This window comes from Camelus ferus, chromosome 19 (assembly GCF_009834535.1).
Source record: "Camelus ferus isolate YT-003-E chromosome 19, BCGSAC_Cfer_1.0, whole genome shotgun sequence".
In the NCBI taxonomy this organism is placed as follows: Eukaryota; Metazoa; Chordata; class Mammalia; order Artiodactyla; family Camelidae; genus Camelus; species Camelus ferus.
Window position 1 is genome coordinate 2,923,422 of NC_045714.1, and position 15,273 is coordinate 2,938,694.

General features: G+C 50.6%; 1 protein-coding gene across 1 annotated transcript in view; it reads right to left on the reverse strand.

Annotated features, from left to right (window-relative positions):
* CDH22 (cadherin 22) overlaps positions 1 to 15,273 on the reverse strand; it is a 69,238-nt gene that overhangs the window by 33,045 nt on the left and 20,920 nt on the right. Inside the window, exons 3-4 of the mRNA XM_032461286.1 lie at positions 13,512 to 13,631; positions 4,399 to 4,566 (exon numbers count right to left, since the gene is read on the reverse strand). Coding sequence (XP_032317177.1) covers positions 4,399 to 4,566; positions 13,512 to 13,631 — 288 coding nt within the window. The remainder of the gene's footprint in view (positions 1 to 4,398; positions 4,567 to 13,511; positions 13,632 to 15,273) is intronic.

The following is a 15,273-nucleotide window of genomic DNA, read 5'->3' on the forward strand; positions in this document are numbered from 1 at the left end:
GATCCTGACTCTATTCCCTGACTGATTTGGGGAAATGCCTGCAGTTCCTTGGGGCTCAGTTTCCCTACCTGCCCATTGAGGGGACAGAAGAGCACAGTGATCAAGGGTAAAACTCTGAAGCCAGTCCTGGCTGTGTAATCCTGAGCCTTGGTTTTCCTCATCTGTAGAATGGGAATAATAACAGTGCCTTCTTAACAGCATTGTTAATATCACAATTATCTCAGACGATGATGCATATAAGTTGCTTAGCAGAGGGCTAGCACCTGATAGCTACCCAATTAATGGAACCAATTATATTAAAATGCTGGGGCTTCATGCTGATTTTTGGTTGCTGTTGATGTTAATAATATTGATGCCTTTATTTCCACATATTTATTGAGCATCTATGATGTCCTAGATGCAGCTGTAGGCACTGGGGTTATAGCAACAAGCAAAACAGACCAAAATCCCAGGGTTCACAATGCTTTCCTCTTAATGGAAGGAAAAAGACACTAAAAGATCACATCAGTAAAACATGCAGTATGTCAGATGGTACTTTGGAGAAAAATAAAGCTGGGAAGGGGAATGGGGAGTTCTGATGAAGGTGTGTGTGGAGTCATAAATAGGGTGATCAAGGAAGGTCTCACTGAAAAGATGACATTTCTGCAAAAGTCTGAGGGAGGTGAGGGAGTGAGTCAAGCAGATATTTGGGAAAGCATTCCAGACAGAGGGAACAGCACATGCAAAGGCCCTGAGGTGGGTGCAATGCCTGGCATGTTTGAAGATGGGCAAGATGGCCATTGTGGCCAGAGGCGGAGAGCAGAGGGGAAACCAGAAGGAATGAGGCCCAGGTGGGACACCAACAACTTCCTACTCTCCTCCCAGAGCCGAGATGAAGGTGAGAGTGATTTGCTAAGTGATGGGCCAGCCCAGGTGAAGCAGGGGCTGTGGAGATGGGGATAAGTCTTCTGGGACCCCCACAGGTCTAGATACCCTGGTGTGGAGTGACTGCCTCTGATTCTTTCTCACACAGCGGTGGGGGGCGGCTCTTGCTAAAACACAAGCTGACTCCTCCACTCCCATGTGTTAATCCTTGCCATAGCTCCTCGCTGCCCTGGGGATGGAGTTGTACAAGCCCCCTTGGCCTGCCCTGCAAGCTGCTTGTTTTGTAGCCCCTGCTGACTTCTGTAGCCCCCTGCCCCAAGCCCCCCAGCCCAGCTTGAGCTTCAGCCTGGCTGAAGTTCTTGTAATTCCTTACATATGACTTGCTCTGTTCCACCTCTAGACATTCCCTCTCTTTATTTTCCTCTCTGCCTTCACCTCCCTGATTCCCACTCTTCCCTCGTCTCACTGAATATTACCTTCAACAGAAAAGCTTCCAGATCTCCAGGCTCTGCTCCTGTGTGTCTGGGGACCGCAGACTTATCCCATTGTAAGGATTACTGCATGTCCCTATCATTTTCTGTTTATTCTCTTTCTCTGTCTATCTCTCTCTCTCTCCCCTTCCCTTCCTCCCTCCAGGATGTGAGCTCCTGCAAGGCAGGGACCACATCTCTTATTCATCAGGCATTCACAGTGCCTGGCAGAACACCAGGCTGTCACATAAATGAAATGTGTGAGTGACTAGTGAATGAATGAATGAAAAGGGGCATGAGTTACTAGTGTACACTCACCAGATTAACATGAATGAAAGAATCTGACAATAACAAGTCAGTGAGGATATAGCACAGTGGACATGTGCATTTCTTTGTGTGTGTGTGTGGGGGGGCAAGTTGGCTGTATTTAGTAAAGCCGAAGAATTTATCCCACAACCCAGCTATTCCACCCCTCTGTATCCTAGAAAAATGCATGCAGAATGACACTAAGAGACATGCAACAATGTTCAAAGCAGTATCCTCCACGATAGCCTCAAACTGGAAACAACCCAAATGGCCATTGACAGGAGAGTAGATAAAGCATGGAATACTCTACAGCAGTGAAAAGGAATACATTCTAGCTACAAGCAGCAACATGTGATTTCACAAATGTAATTCTGAGAGACAAGAAAGCAAGATAGAAATCATTTATATGGTATGATTCCATTTAAATAAGGTTAAAAAACAAATGAAATTAAACTATAATGTTAGGTGATAATTACATGGGTGAATCAACCCTAAGGACATGAAGAAGAGGTGGTATATATAAATGGGATACTACTCAGCCATAAAACAGGAGGAAGTTTTGCCATTTGCAGTGACATGGATGCACTTGGAGGGCCTTATGCTATGTGAAATAAGTCAGATGGAGAAAGACACATACTTATGATATCACTTATGTATGGAATCTAAAAAATATAATAAGCTAGTGAATATAGCACAAAAGAAGCAGACTCGCAGATATAGAGAACAAACTAGTGGTTACCGGTGGGGAGAGAGGAGGGGGAGGGGCAATATAGGGGGAGGGCAGTAAGAGGTACAAATTATTGGGTTTAAAATAAACTACAAGGATATATCGTCCAACATGGGGAGTAGAGCAAATATTTTATAACTATAAATGGAGTATAACCTTTAAAATTTGTGAATCACTATACTGTACACCTGTAATTTATATAATATACATCAACTATACTTCAACACGAAAATAAAAAATAAATAACAGCAAGGAGGTAATCATCACAAAAGCAGGTAGAGTGGTTAACTCTGGAGGAAGGGTTAGGGGGAGAAGTTACAATCAAGAAAGGGCATGTGGGCATAAAAAGAATGAAATGATGCCATTTGTAGCAACATGGATGGACCTAGAGATGATCATACTAAGTGAAGTAAGTCAGACAGAGAAAGACAAGTATCATATGGTATCATTTATATCTGGAATCTAAAATATGATACAAATGAACCCATTTACAAAACAGAAACAGACTCACAGACATAGAAAACAAAGTTATGGTTACCAAAGGTAAAAGTGCTGGCGGGGAGGGATAAATTAGGAGTTTGGAATTGGCAGATACAAACTACTACATACAAAAGAGATAAACAAGGTCCTACTGTACAGCACAGGGAACTATATTCAATATTTTGTAATAACCTACAATGGAAAAGTATATGGAAAAGAATATATATGTATAACGGAATCACTTTGCTATACATCTGAAACTAACACAACATTGTAAATCAACTATACTTCAATTTTTTTTTTAAAAAAAAGGGGCATGTGGGGACTTCTGGGGTCGTGGTGGGTGGTTCCAGAAGTGTTTGCTTTATAATTATTTGTTGAGCTGGACACTGATGTTTTATGTCCTTCTGCATGTGTGCTGTATTTCACAATAAAGAAATAATGAACACATGAATGAATAAACAAGAGTCTTCTGGGGGTCCTAGTTTCTCTTCTCTGCTCTGCTCCCCCAACCTAGCTCAGGGCTGTCACAGAGCCTCGCACAGTTGGGCAGAGACTGGGTGCCCCCCACTCTCCACCACCTAGTGCTTCCAAGCTTCCCCATCAGTGAGTGGGGTTGGGCCGGGGCAGTGGGCAGGGGGCCGGCCATACCAGGCTCCCCAGTGAGTGGAGCTGCCTGGCGGGCTCTGCCCACCCCACTCTGTGTCTGGGCTGAGGCGCTGGGCTGCGATGCGCTCTCAGCTAAGGGATTGGATTCCCTTATCTCTCGGGGGTCAGTCCCCTGTGGCAGGGCCTAATGTGAGAGCAGCAGACCTCAAGTAATGACTCGCCCGATAGGAATCAGCCCAGCTCCCCACAGCATTTAGTCTCTGCCAGCCTCGCCGGCTTCCCTGGCTGCGCGGCTCTCGGTTCTCGACAGAACCTGGGATGGAGGGGCTGGTGGGTGGGTGGCTGGGGAGGTGGGGGACTGGGCACAGCCACCAGGGGCTTGGCGGGGAGCAGAGAGTGGAAAGGCCTCCTAATTCAGAAGCACAGAATCTTGCTCTCCAGGCTCAGAGGAGAAGGGAAAGACCTGTCACTCCAGACCCCAGCTTCTCCGTGCACAGTTGTAGGTGTCCCTCAGCCTGGGCATGGCTGTAGCCTCTGGCTGTAAACCTGTGATATCGCTGTATCAGCTCCCCGCCCAACACCCACACCAGGATCCCTTTGCAAGCTTGGGTCAGTAGCGGGTCACACGCAATAAGCAGGACAGGGAGGGGCCGGTGGACAGATGGGGGCTCATTCTCGGCAGGAGGCAAGGTGAGGGGTGGGAAGGTAACCGCGTTACTTGGATATATGAAAAATCAGACGACTCTGGGGCCGCCCTCTGCAAGAAGTATGGTTGGAGTGGGGCAGAGGTAAGTGGGTGACTTGGGTAGACAGACGGACCACTGGGGGAGTCCCTCTTTTGGTGGGAAGCCCACAGGGCAGCTTGGGGTCTGAGGACAACTTGGAGAGATGATCAGACAGACACACAGATACACCTCCTTCCTCTGGGAAGTCCTCACTCACTCTGCGGGAACCGGGGCGGGTTGTCATTGACGTCAGTGACCACGATGGTGACGGTAGTGGAGCCCGAGAGGCCGCCCAGCTGGCCCGCCATGTCTGTGGCCTGGATCACCACCTCATAGCGCTCCTGGCTCTCGCGGTCAAGGTCGGGAACGGCCGTCCGGATCACGCCTGTGGGAAAGGGAGGGTGAGGCCAGGGATGCCCCCAACCAGCTGCCAGCTGATATGGAGACCAGTCCCAGGAAGGGGCTGGGCTCATTCAAGTTTAGGAGGGGAACGGCTGACACAGCAGACAAAGATATGGCCACCGTGCCAGCCACCACCACACACATGTACATTCATACACATGCACGCTTATACAGATAACTCACTCATACTCAATACTATACACACACACTCAATACTACACACGCTCACACACACAATATTCTTTCATGCATACACATACAGCTATCAGATTTGTACACACACATTTTTAAACACATACCCCTCCCCCCACATATACATACACACACACACATTTATACCCAGACACACTAACACAAACTCGCTTTCACACACACTCTCATACATGCTCCCACACTTTCAAACACACATTCACACACACCCATATTCACGTGCAACACAAAAGCAATGGGATATGGACTATTTGGTTTACTGAAAAGAGGTGTAGGGACTAGAACCAGCCACTGTGTGATCTCCAGGGGTGACCGATCCTACTTTGGGAGCCTCGGTTTCCCCCTGGGAGGGTGAAACCTGACCCTCTTTGCCAGGGCCCTCCTGTGCCTGACTTGTCTGTATGGGCAGCACTCAGTCCAGAGCCAGGCCTGGAGCAGCAGCCTGGTGAGTGTGCAACAAAGTGAACTGGACTCACACTCACATGCATCCACACTCACTATGGAGTCACACTCACCTGCACATGAACATTGATGTGTCTCACACATGTACTACAGGTCACACACACATGCACACTCATAGCTAAGAATACACACTCTTATTCTCACACATACTCCTCCATGATTAAGTCACCCCAGCCCCCTCCCCCTAGGCCTGGCCCTAGATTCTCTGTCCAGGCACCGGCTGGCCAATCGCTGATCAGACAACCCTTCAAGCTGTTTGTGGAAGCAGCGGGAGGGGCAGCATGAAGGGGGTGACTGCAAGACTGATTCTGCAAAGGGAAAGGCTCGGCTCCTTGTCTCCCTGCCAGTGGGAGCCCGGGGGGAGGGGGGAGTTGATGAGGCATTCAGAGTCTCTCCCACCAGCCACTCCAACCTGCCGAGCACCAGGTGGTGACAGGTGGTGCCCAGGGCCTGAGCGCCAGGTGGAGTCATGCACCAGCAGCCCCAAGATGCGCCCCATAAAACCCAATCTCTGACTCCTGATGTCCCCAAATGGCCCCTAGACACCAGTAAAGGCAATGGAATGGGAGGAGAGGCTGTAGAGTGTGTGTGTGTGTGTGTGTGTGTGTGTGTGTGTGTGTGTGTGTGTGTGAAGCTGGGGGAGCCCAGGGTGGGGCACCTAGGGGGTGGCCCTGCTTTTGTGGGATCACATGGAGGTATGGAATATGCAGTCTGTCTAATCAGGGGTCATACAGACCCCCTGTCAGTGGCCTTTGAGACTTCTCAGTAAGCTCCTTCCTGACCCCTCCTTGGCCAAGACTCCTCCTTTCCAAGGGCAGGCGAATCTTGGAAGCAGATGAACTTGGGATAAATCCCAGATCTGCCATTTGTTGACTATGTGATCCTGAGCAAATCCCTTCACCTCTCTGAACCTTGGTTTACTTATCTGTAAAATGGGACAACCACAACACCTTCCTAAAGAACAGGATTTCTCCCAACTTGGCACCACTGACATTTTGGGCAGGATAATTCTACCCAGTAGATGCCAGTAGCAGCACCTTCCCCCTACCCCAACTCTGGTTCCAGACATTGTCAAATGGTCCCTGAGGGAAAAATTGGTTGAGAACCACTGGTGGAGAGTTTCATCTCATGAGAACTACACATGACAATAACAATAATGGACATTGATGTGCATTTACTCTGCACCTGGCACTGTTCTAAGCACCTTCAGTGAATTGTTTCATTTGATCTTCTTGACATACCTATGAGGAAGGTGCTGTGACAGTACCCATTTTACAGGTGAGGAGATGGAGGCACAGACAGCTTAAGTAATAGCCCAAGGTCACACACGTAGAAAGCACACAGTCAGGATGCCAGCAGGCACTCTGGGGTCAGAGTCCTTGCTCTGAACTGCTCTGCTGGACCACTGTAAGGATGGAGTGTCCCTGCCTAGATCGCTGGGTGTCCCCTGTCCCACCCACTATGAGGTACAAGAGGAGAGCCCAGGCCTCTGAAAGAGTGATACTACTTATGTGGCCCTGTCTCAGGTCCCGGGATATCCTCCTTGCTCGTCTTAGTCCTCATCAGGCAAACCACGTTCCAATCATGCAGCAGGCCCTCCTTGACCCATCCTCCAGGAGCTGCACTCGACACTGGGATTGGGAGGAGGATGCCCTCCTGGGGATGAGGGCAGACTCAAGGCCTCAGCTTGTCTCTTTGCTGATTTGCAGCCCCGAACCTCAGGGGCTGTACTGGGAAGGTGGGCCTGTTGTGTCCTCTACCCTGGGGGTTTGGAAGGAGGGAAAGCAGAAAGGGAAGAGAGAGGAGAGGAAGAAGGATGAAGGTGGCAGAGAGGGAAGAAGAGAGAGAGAAGAAAGAGAGGAACATAGTGAGAGTCAGACGGGAAAGAGTCAGAGAGAACCTTGTGCCTAGAGACAGAGAGGAAGGGAAAGGAGGGGAGGAGAGGGGAAGGGAGGGGGAGGGAAACCTACAGAGACAGAAAGAAGGACAGAGGACAGCAGTGAAGCCAGAGAGAAATACACACACCTGGGAGGAGGCACTTGGAGAGAGATCTACCAGGAGAGAAACAGAAAGGAAGGAAGGAAGGAAGGGAGGAAGGAAGGGAGGGAGGGAGGGCAGGCAGAGAGGCAGAGTGAACAGACCTTCTCAGGGATGCTAGAGAGGCAGAAGGACAGGGAGGGGTGGAGACAGATAGTGGGAGGGAGGAAAGGAGAGCGCAGACAGGCAGGTTGATAGGGGAGTGATCACCGGGTCAGAGACAGGGGCTCCCTGCATGAGCCAGGCAGAAAGGCAGCAGGGGAGCAGGCCAGTGGAGCACTTACTATGTGCTCAGCTTTGCACACATCATTTACATCTAGGATCTCACTGGTGCAGAGGCTGGTGATGGAATCAGGGCCACTGTGCATCTATGAGCTTGTGGACCAAAAGCTCAGTGACCCTGGTTCTGAGTGGGGCTTGGAGCAGGGGTCTGGCTAAGGTCCACCCCTGTGGGTGAGGAGCCACACTCGTGTGGCTGGCCTCCTTACTATCCCTGCCACTTCCAGCTCCCGAGGATCTGGGGACACTAAAGTCTTTTCATTTGGAAACTGGCCAGGAAGCTTTGTTGTGTGTGTGCTGAGGTGCCATCTTTGGGCAACTAGGAGGTGGGTATCCAGAGGTCACGTGGCCTCAGGCCCCTGCTCCCAGGGTCGCAACCAGTGATAGGTTGCTATGGTGATACCTCCTGATGAACTATATCCCTGCTGGGATCCACGCTCTTGAGTCATGCCTCATACGCTGACTCTGGCCTTGGCCATGCGACTTGCTTAGGCCAATGGGACATCAGCAAGTGGGACAAAAGCAGAGGCCTGATAAGCCCGTGTGCTGGGACTTGTCCTCTTAGAATCCTGAGGCCACTGTGTTGTGAGGAAGCCCAAGATGAAAAGCCACCTGGTGGGCCCAGCCGTCCTAGCTGACCTGCCAGCTGACTGTTGCCATGTGAGTGACCCCAGCCAAAGAACTGCCCAGCCAATCCCCAGAATTGTGACAAGTAGTGAATTGTTGCTGTTTTGAGCCACCATGTTTTGGGGCGGTTTGTTATACAGCAGTAGATGGTTAATAGAGGAATCGAGTTCCCCAGCTCATTCCTCTTCTGGACTCAATCGTGCAGCCGCATTTAACTGGAGGGTCAGCTGGCTGGAAGGTCCCAGATGGCCTCACGTACATGCCTGGCTGTTGGTCCTGGCTGTCAGCCAGACCTTCTCTGATCCTCCAGAGAGCTGGGCTGGCTTCCTTATATGGTGGTCTCAGGACCATGTTCCCAGAGAGGAGTGAAAGTTGCAAGGTCTCTTAAGGCCCAATCTGGGAATTTGCAGATTGTCACTTCGGCTACATTCTACTGATCAAAGCAAGCCATGAGGTGGCCTGGATTCAAAGGGTAGGGAAATAGAGCCTCTCCCCCACTTGATAGGAGGAGTGGCACAGCCATTTTACTGAGAGATCAGTTCAAGGACGGGAGGAATTGATGGCATATTTTGCTGTCTACTCTGTCCCACTCCCACTCTACTTTGTGATGCTGGGGGAAGCGTCCCAGAGGCTGGTGCCCAATTCCCAAATCAGCCTGTGAAGTTGTTCTTAAACCATCTGGTTCTGAAAACTCATTCACTGACTCATTTATTAGACTCTTCCTGAGGGCCTGCTATGTGCCAGGTTTCATAGACTCAGATTTTTGGAGTCAGATGGATATGGGTTCAAGTCTTCTTTCCACTGCTGACATGTTATCTGACTCTGGGCAAGTTCTTAACTCTCTCTGAGCCTCAGTTTCCTATTCTGTAAAATGAGAACCAGTTAGAAGGGCTGTTAAGAGGGTTAAATGAGACAAAGCTTCTAGAAGCTGGTCCCACATTTTGAAGATACCTTGAGGGTACCCCCTCCTCAAGCCCTGGGCTGAGTACCTTACATAAAGAAGTTCCATGAGGGCAGAGACCCATGTTGGCCTGGTTCATCATCTTATCTATAGGGCCTGGCACATAGTAGGTATTCAAGAAACATTTTGACCTACTCCCTTAAACTCTCTGCCCACCCTCTCGCAGCCTGAGTGTAGCTGTCTATTTGTTTCTGGCTTCTCTGTTGGAACAAAAGCCCCATGAAGGCAGAAACCAGATCGAGTCCATCAACCTGACCCCAGGATCTGGCACTTACAAAGGTTCACTTCATTCCTTCCCAGTTAAGAATTTGCAGCCGGAAAATTGAAGTCTCTGGGAGAGGCTTTCTATTCTTGCCGAGGTGGTGGTGGGCGGGGGCTGGTAATTAGAACCTGGCCTCGCTCCCCACAGCCTTGTCCTCACCCATCACCCCCGGTTCCTGCTGTTGTCCTCCCTGCCCCTGCTGTCCCCTCCAAATTCTGCAGAAGGGGCCCCGGGGCCCAAGGGATGCCTTATTAGCCCGCAAATGCCACCCCTATTTTCCCTGTGGGGGGCTTGCTGGCAGGTCTGGCCTTTAAAAACATACAAGTTAATTCTTCCTCTGGCCCAGGCCTCGTGGCGCCCCGCCTCCTCCCTTCCCTCACACCTTCCTCTCAGGCCCCGTTCCGGCTCTGCTCCCTGCTATCTGCACAGCGAGAACAGACTGTACCTCGCAGCAGCTGCTAAATATAGACCCGCATCAGCGGAATATTCCTGGCTGGGGAAATGGAACTGGGGCTGGAAATGGCACCAGGGTGGCTCCTACCATGCAGCTGAAGGCAAGGGGAGGACAAATCAAGTCCTTCCTGGGTAGTGTCAGCAAAGACCCTTTCTGACTGAGACAGCCATAGGACCCTAGAACAAGGACCCTATCTGTGTTTTATCACTTGCCTTGCCTGGTGCCCACTTTCTGGCTTCTTGGTAACCGTTCCTGCCCTCCCAGGCTTCACGGCCTCCCACTTGCCACCCTCCTCCTGACTCTCTGCACTGGGGGATGTTCCTTCCAGAATCTGGCCATCCTCCTCACTCTTGGAGTCTGATGCTTTATCTGCCCACCCCTGCCACCTCCCAGCCTCAGTCTTGGCCCTTCCCTCGTTTCTGTGTTCTATCTTCCCCTCCCCACCTTAAAGCTGGTCAACTCTAAGGGTCTCACCTTGGGTTGGATGGATGAAGTCACCACCACCACCATCATCATCCCCTTGGTTCACGTTTATGTACCAAGTATGGCACTGAGCAAGTCACACACTCGTTGTTCCCCAGCCTGCATGTTCTTTCCTAGAGAGAGTGGCCCACATCCTCACTTTGTTCAGGACTCAGCTTCCATGTCACCTCCCCAGAAAGGCCTGTCCTGATTTCTTCCTCTTAGTCTATTCTCTTACCCTGTTTATATGCCTTCCAAGCACTCACTGCTGCTCAACATTATGTGCTTACTTTCCATATTTCCTACTTGAATAAAAGCTCCATGGGGGCAGGGTCTTGGATTTGCTTGCTGCTTCATTCCTAGAGCCTAGAGCAGAGCTGGCCACATACAGGCACTCAGTAAAGAGTTGTTGAGTGAAGGAATGAACTCTCCCATTGGATTCTCACGTCATGCGAGATGAGTATTATTATCTCTCTCGTGCACATGGGGAAACGAAAGCTTAAAGAGCCCCAGCCGTTCTTGGAGCTCCAGGCCCATATTTCAAATGGCCTATTCTAGATGTTTCTTTCCTCTTCTCTCATTTTTAAGAAGCCGATATCATTAAAGCTCTGTATCAGATCTCGGAGCACATTCAGTAATTCCTCTGCCTCTAGACAGTTTTCTTAATCCACATTCCTCCTTCTGTTTCTGTAGGTGGTACCCCTTCCCATCCCAGGCCCCAAAGTTAAGAATCCCCAGATTTTTCCCTCAGCCTAGTCCCGTACATTCATCCAGGTCCCCCCAGGTTTGCCCTTTGCAGGATCTCACTGCCATCCCTCACTCCCCCTCCTCAGCATCTCAACTAACCCTCCCTACCAATCCTATAGCATCTCTGGCTCCCTAACTAGATGAAGTAGGTTCAGGAGTCTGGGTGGGTGCTGAGAATGGGTGAAGGTTTTGGTTTTTGCCTTCGGGACTCTCTACTGGGCACCCCAGAATGCTGGGTCTCCCTGAATTCAGTTCCTGCCTCTGAGCCATGCTATATGGCAGCAGCCCGAGGGATCTTGTTAAAATGAAAACCCAAGCATGTCACTTCTCAGTTTAAAAGTCATCAATGAACCCACAGTGTTCGTGAGGGGGAGGGGGAACAGGCTCTCTTGCATGTGGCTCTCGGGAGTGTAATCTGGTATATTTTGGCATTATCTATCCAGATTCCAAACGCACCTGCTCTTTGACCCAGCTTTTCTACTTCCTGAAAATTATCCTGCAGATACACCCGCACAATCACAAAATGATATATGTATGAGGTTATTCACTGTAGCATTGTTCGTTGTAGCAAAAGATTGGAAACAGCGTAAGTGTCCATCAATAGGGGACTGGTGAAATAAATCTGAGTATATCCACAACAGCTGTTAAATAAAGGAATGAGGAAACTCTTTATGTACTGATATGGAATAATCTGCAAGATATATTGTTAAGTGAAAAAGGCAAGCAGTGTGTATAGTGTGTGTTTATAGCTACCATTAGTGTAAAAAAAAATAAAACAAATACATGTACCTATTTCCTTGTACATACATAGAATAGCTCTGGAAAGATACACAAGAAAATTACACTGGTTGCCTTGGGGATACAGACTGGGTGGCTGGAGGACAAAAAAGGGGTGAAGAATTTCCACTAAATACAAATTTGGACTTTTTGAATTTTGAAGCGTGAAATATATCGTCTATTTAACAAAAACTTAATTTTTTCAAGTGAATGAGTTCAAGGTCTCAGGATATATACACTAGATTACTGGGGAGGAGGGTGGGAATCCCTTCCTTCCTTTCTTCCTTTTTAAAAACATTCCTTTAATGTGTGAATGTGTTCCAAAATGTATTAGTTTTGCAAGGAGGAAAGAATAATGCAGATATTATGTGTAAGAGAATGCAATTATAGACTGGAATCCTCAATCCCTCCCCCTGAACAAAACAAACACACAAACAAAAACCCCAAGCCCAAATTCATCAAACACCCTCCCACCCCATTGCCCTTAGAATAAAATACGAGCTCTTCATTCTGCCTCACACGCGGCACAGTCAGGCCCCTGTCAGCCTCTCCACAGCTCCTCTCAACAAGCCTCTTCCCCAGTCCTGAGTTGCTTACAATTCCCCTCATGCCTCAGGCTGTTCTCTTCCTCTCGGCTTTGCCTGCACCATGCCCTCTGCCTGGAATGCCCTCCTCTGAATCTCAGTCTGGCCAATACCTTCTTATCCTTTGGAGATTGCTGCTACCGCCTCCGAGAAACTTGCATCCTAATTACCCATGCAGATGCCTGTCCCCCTGCCCCCACTGGATTGTGAGCCCCCTGATGGCACTGGATAAACATTCTGTCTGATGTCTCATCCCCCGCCTCCTCCTGTCCCAGGGACACAGAGAGTACTGCCCTTGGCTTCGGCAGCTGCTCCCAGCTGCAGGACCTTGAGTGAACCACTTCACCTCTCTGAGCCTCAGCCTCCTCCTTCTGTCCTCCCAGCCTCTCTCACCAGGTCCCTCAGAGATGTACTCAGGTTCCAGGTTCAGAGCGAGTAAAGTGGGGGACGGTGGGTGGAGGTGCTGCACTATTGCTTACTTGTGGTAGGGGAGGGCAAGTAAGCCAGGAAGCCATCCTTCCTTAAGGGGCTCGGTTTCTGTCTTCTCATCAGTTCTTTAACAGCTGCCACATGAACAGAGCTTTCATAACTGCTGAAAAGGTGCCCTTCACCAGCCAACATTGCGTTCTGCGCCCCCAGCCATGGGCCCCCAAGCTACCCTTATGACCATGACCGATCCCATATGGGCTGTGGACATGCCTTCCTCAGTTTAGCTCCAAGTGCAAGAAGGGCCACTGAGTTCAGATCTCCAAAGTCTTTTCAGAGGACCCATAGTAGCTGCCCCTGCCTTTTTGTTTTTGCGCCAGTCTTACAGGCATCCCCCGCCCCCATCCTTTTCTTTTCCCCCCTCAGTTCTTCTCTCTTTCTGCCTGGCTTCCCCTTCCTCTCTGAGACCCAGGGTCTCAAGGCGCGGGCAATTTGCTTCGGTGTGCCCTGTCCCAGCCTCAGCGCTGTTTGGTTGGAAGGCCGAGAGTAGATTTTGGCCCGCCCAATCTGACCCCGCCCCTTGTGCCACTCCTCTGGTCCCGCCCCCGCTCCACCCCTTTGGCCTGGTCCCACCCCTCACCGGTCTTGGGGTCCACGGTGAAGTGGTGCTCGCCATCCAGCACGCTGTACACCAGCCGAGCGCTGCTGCCGTAAGTGGGGTCATCCGCATCCGAGGCCATCACCTGCATCACCGACGTGCCTGGGCCCGGGGGACCAAGCGAGACATAGGTCAGCTGGGGCCACTGTGCCCGTCCTCCCTGCCTCTCCCCACCCCCAGAGAAGCTGGGAGAGGAGACCTAAGCGGCAGGTTATTGAAGCCAGTCCCCTCACAGTCCCCGGGCCCACATTAAGCCCCAACCCACTTCCTGATCTGGGGCCTTCCTAATGGCACAAGCACTACCATGGAGTCATCTGGATTCAAATCTCCCTTTGGCGGTTCCCAACTGTAGGACACTGGCAAGGGAAGGCAGCCTCTCTGAATATCAGTTTCCTCTTCAGCAAAATGGGGTAATCCTAGTCCTTGGTTCATGACGGAACACATTTTAAACTCCCAGTGCAGAACAGGCTCAGAGCAGCCTCTCAATAAGTGATGGAAATGGTGATTTTCACCAGTTAAGGTCATCACAGAGTTAGAGATAGGAAAGGAAACCAGGCATCTTCCTCCCAAAGCAGGGGTCTTTCTAGCCCCTCCGGATTTCTCAAGGGAATTCTGCCTTCTCCCTCCTCATCCCCATATCCCCCTATCCTCGCCATGGAGAGGTGTGAGGGGGGACATCCCAGAAGGACAGCCAAGTTCATTGGGGTTCAGGGGGCAGTGTCTCCTGGCCCCTAGGCAGAAGAATAGCAGCATCCAGCTTTCGCTTTGGGAAGTAGTTGTCTGTGGGCCCTGGTGCCCTCCTCGCCCCTCCCCTGGGTACAGACAGTCCCCGCCCCCCGACACACACTTCTCCTTATGCTCTGCACGTAGGCTGCTGGGGAGAGTATAAATTGGATAAAAGTCCATCAAACAGCGGCAATTAAGTTATTGATTTTCGACGCTGCCTCATTAAACTGGGAGCTTCTCTCGGCCTGTCCCAGAGATGGCTCTAATTTGACATCATGTTCAATTTGACGAAAGCAGGGCTTGGGACGTGAGGCTGGACAGGTGGGGGTGATGGGAGGGGTGGGGGAGGGGTTAGATGAAGGGGAAGGTAAAGCAGTGTGGTCCATCCAAACCTTTCTAGATGGAAAAGCTAAGGTGGAAGACCCAGGAGGGAGTCTTGGGGGCTCAGGATATAACCCAAGGGGGATGAGACTCAGACCTCAGCTTCAAGGACATGCCCTCTTCTAGGTACCCTGCTGGTGAGGGGGTGGAACCCAGGTCCCCTGAAGTTCTGGGTGGGGCCCTCCCGGTGGGCTGGGCTCTCTGGGCCAGCAGGGTGGCATACTGGGGTGGGGGGTGAGGCCAGTTCACTGCCTGGCTAATGAGTGAGGCACTGGAAGTGCTACTGCAGCAGTTCTCTAAGCCCAGCCGCCGCCTGCCTCTCCCGCCTCCAGCCTGGGGCCCTCGATCATTCCAGACAGACACATGTATTTATTTTTCACTCTTTTGCATTTCTCATTTCCCTCTCCATGTCCCCCTCCTCCCAGCCTGCTAAGCCGGCCCTGCAATGCGCCTTTCTTTGGTGGCTCCAGCTCCACATCAACCATGTCAGAGTTGCCTGGAGAAGCTGGGGAAGAGGTTTGGGCAAGGCCCCTTCCTCTTGATATTTGGTAACCCAGGAATCTCCTATTTAGGGCGAGGGCAGGATCCTAGGTGCCTCCCAGTATACAGAAAGAAGAGAAAGAAATAAACTCTATTG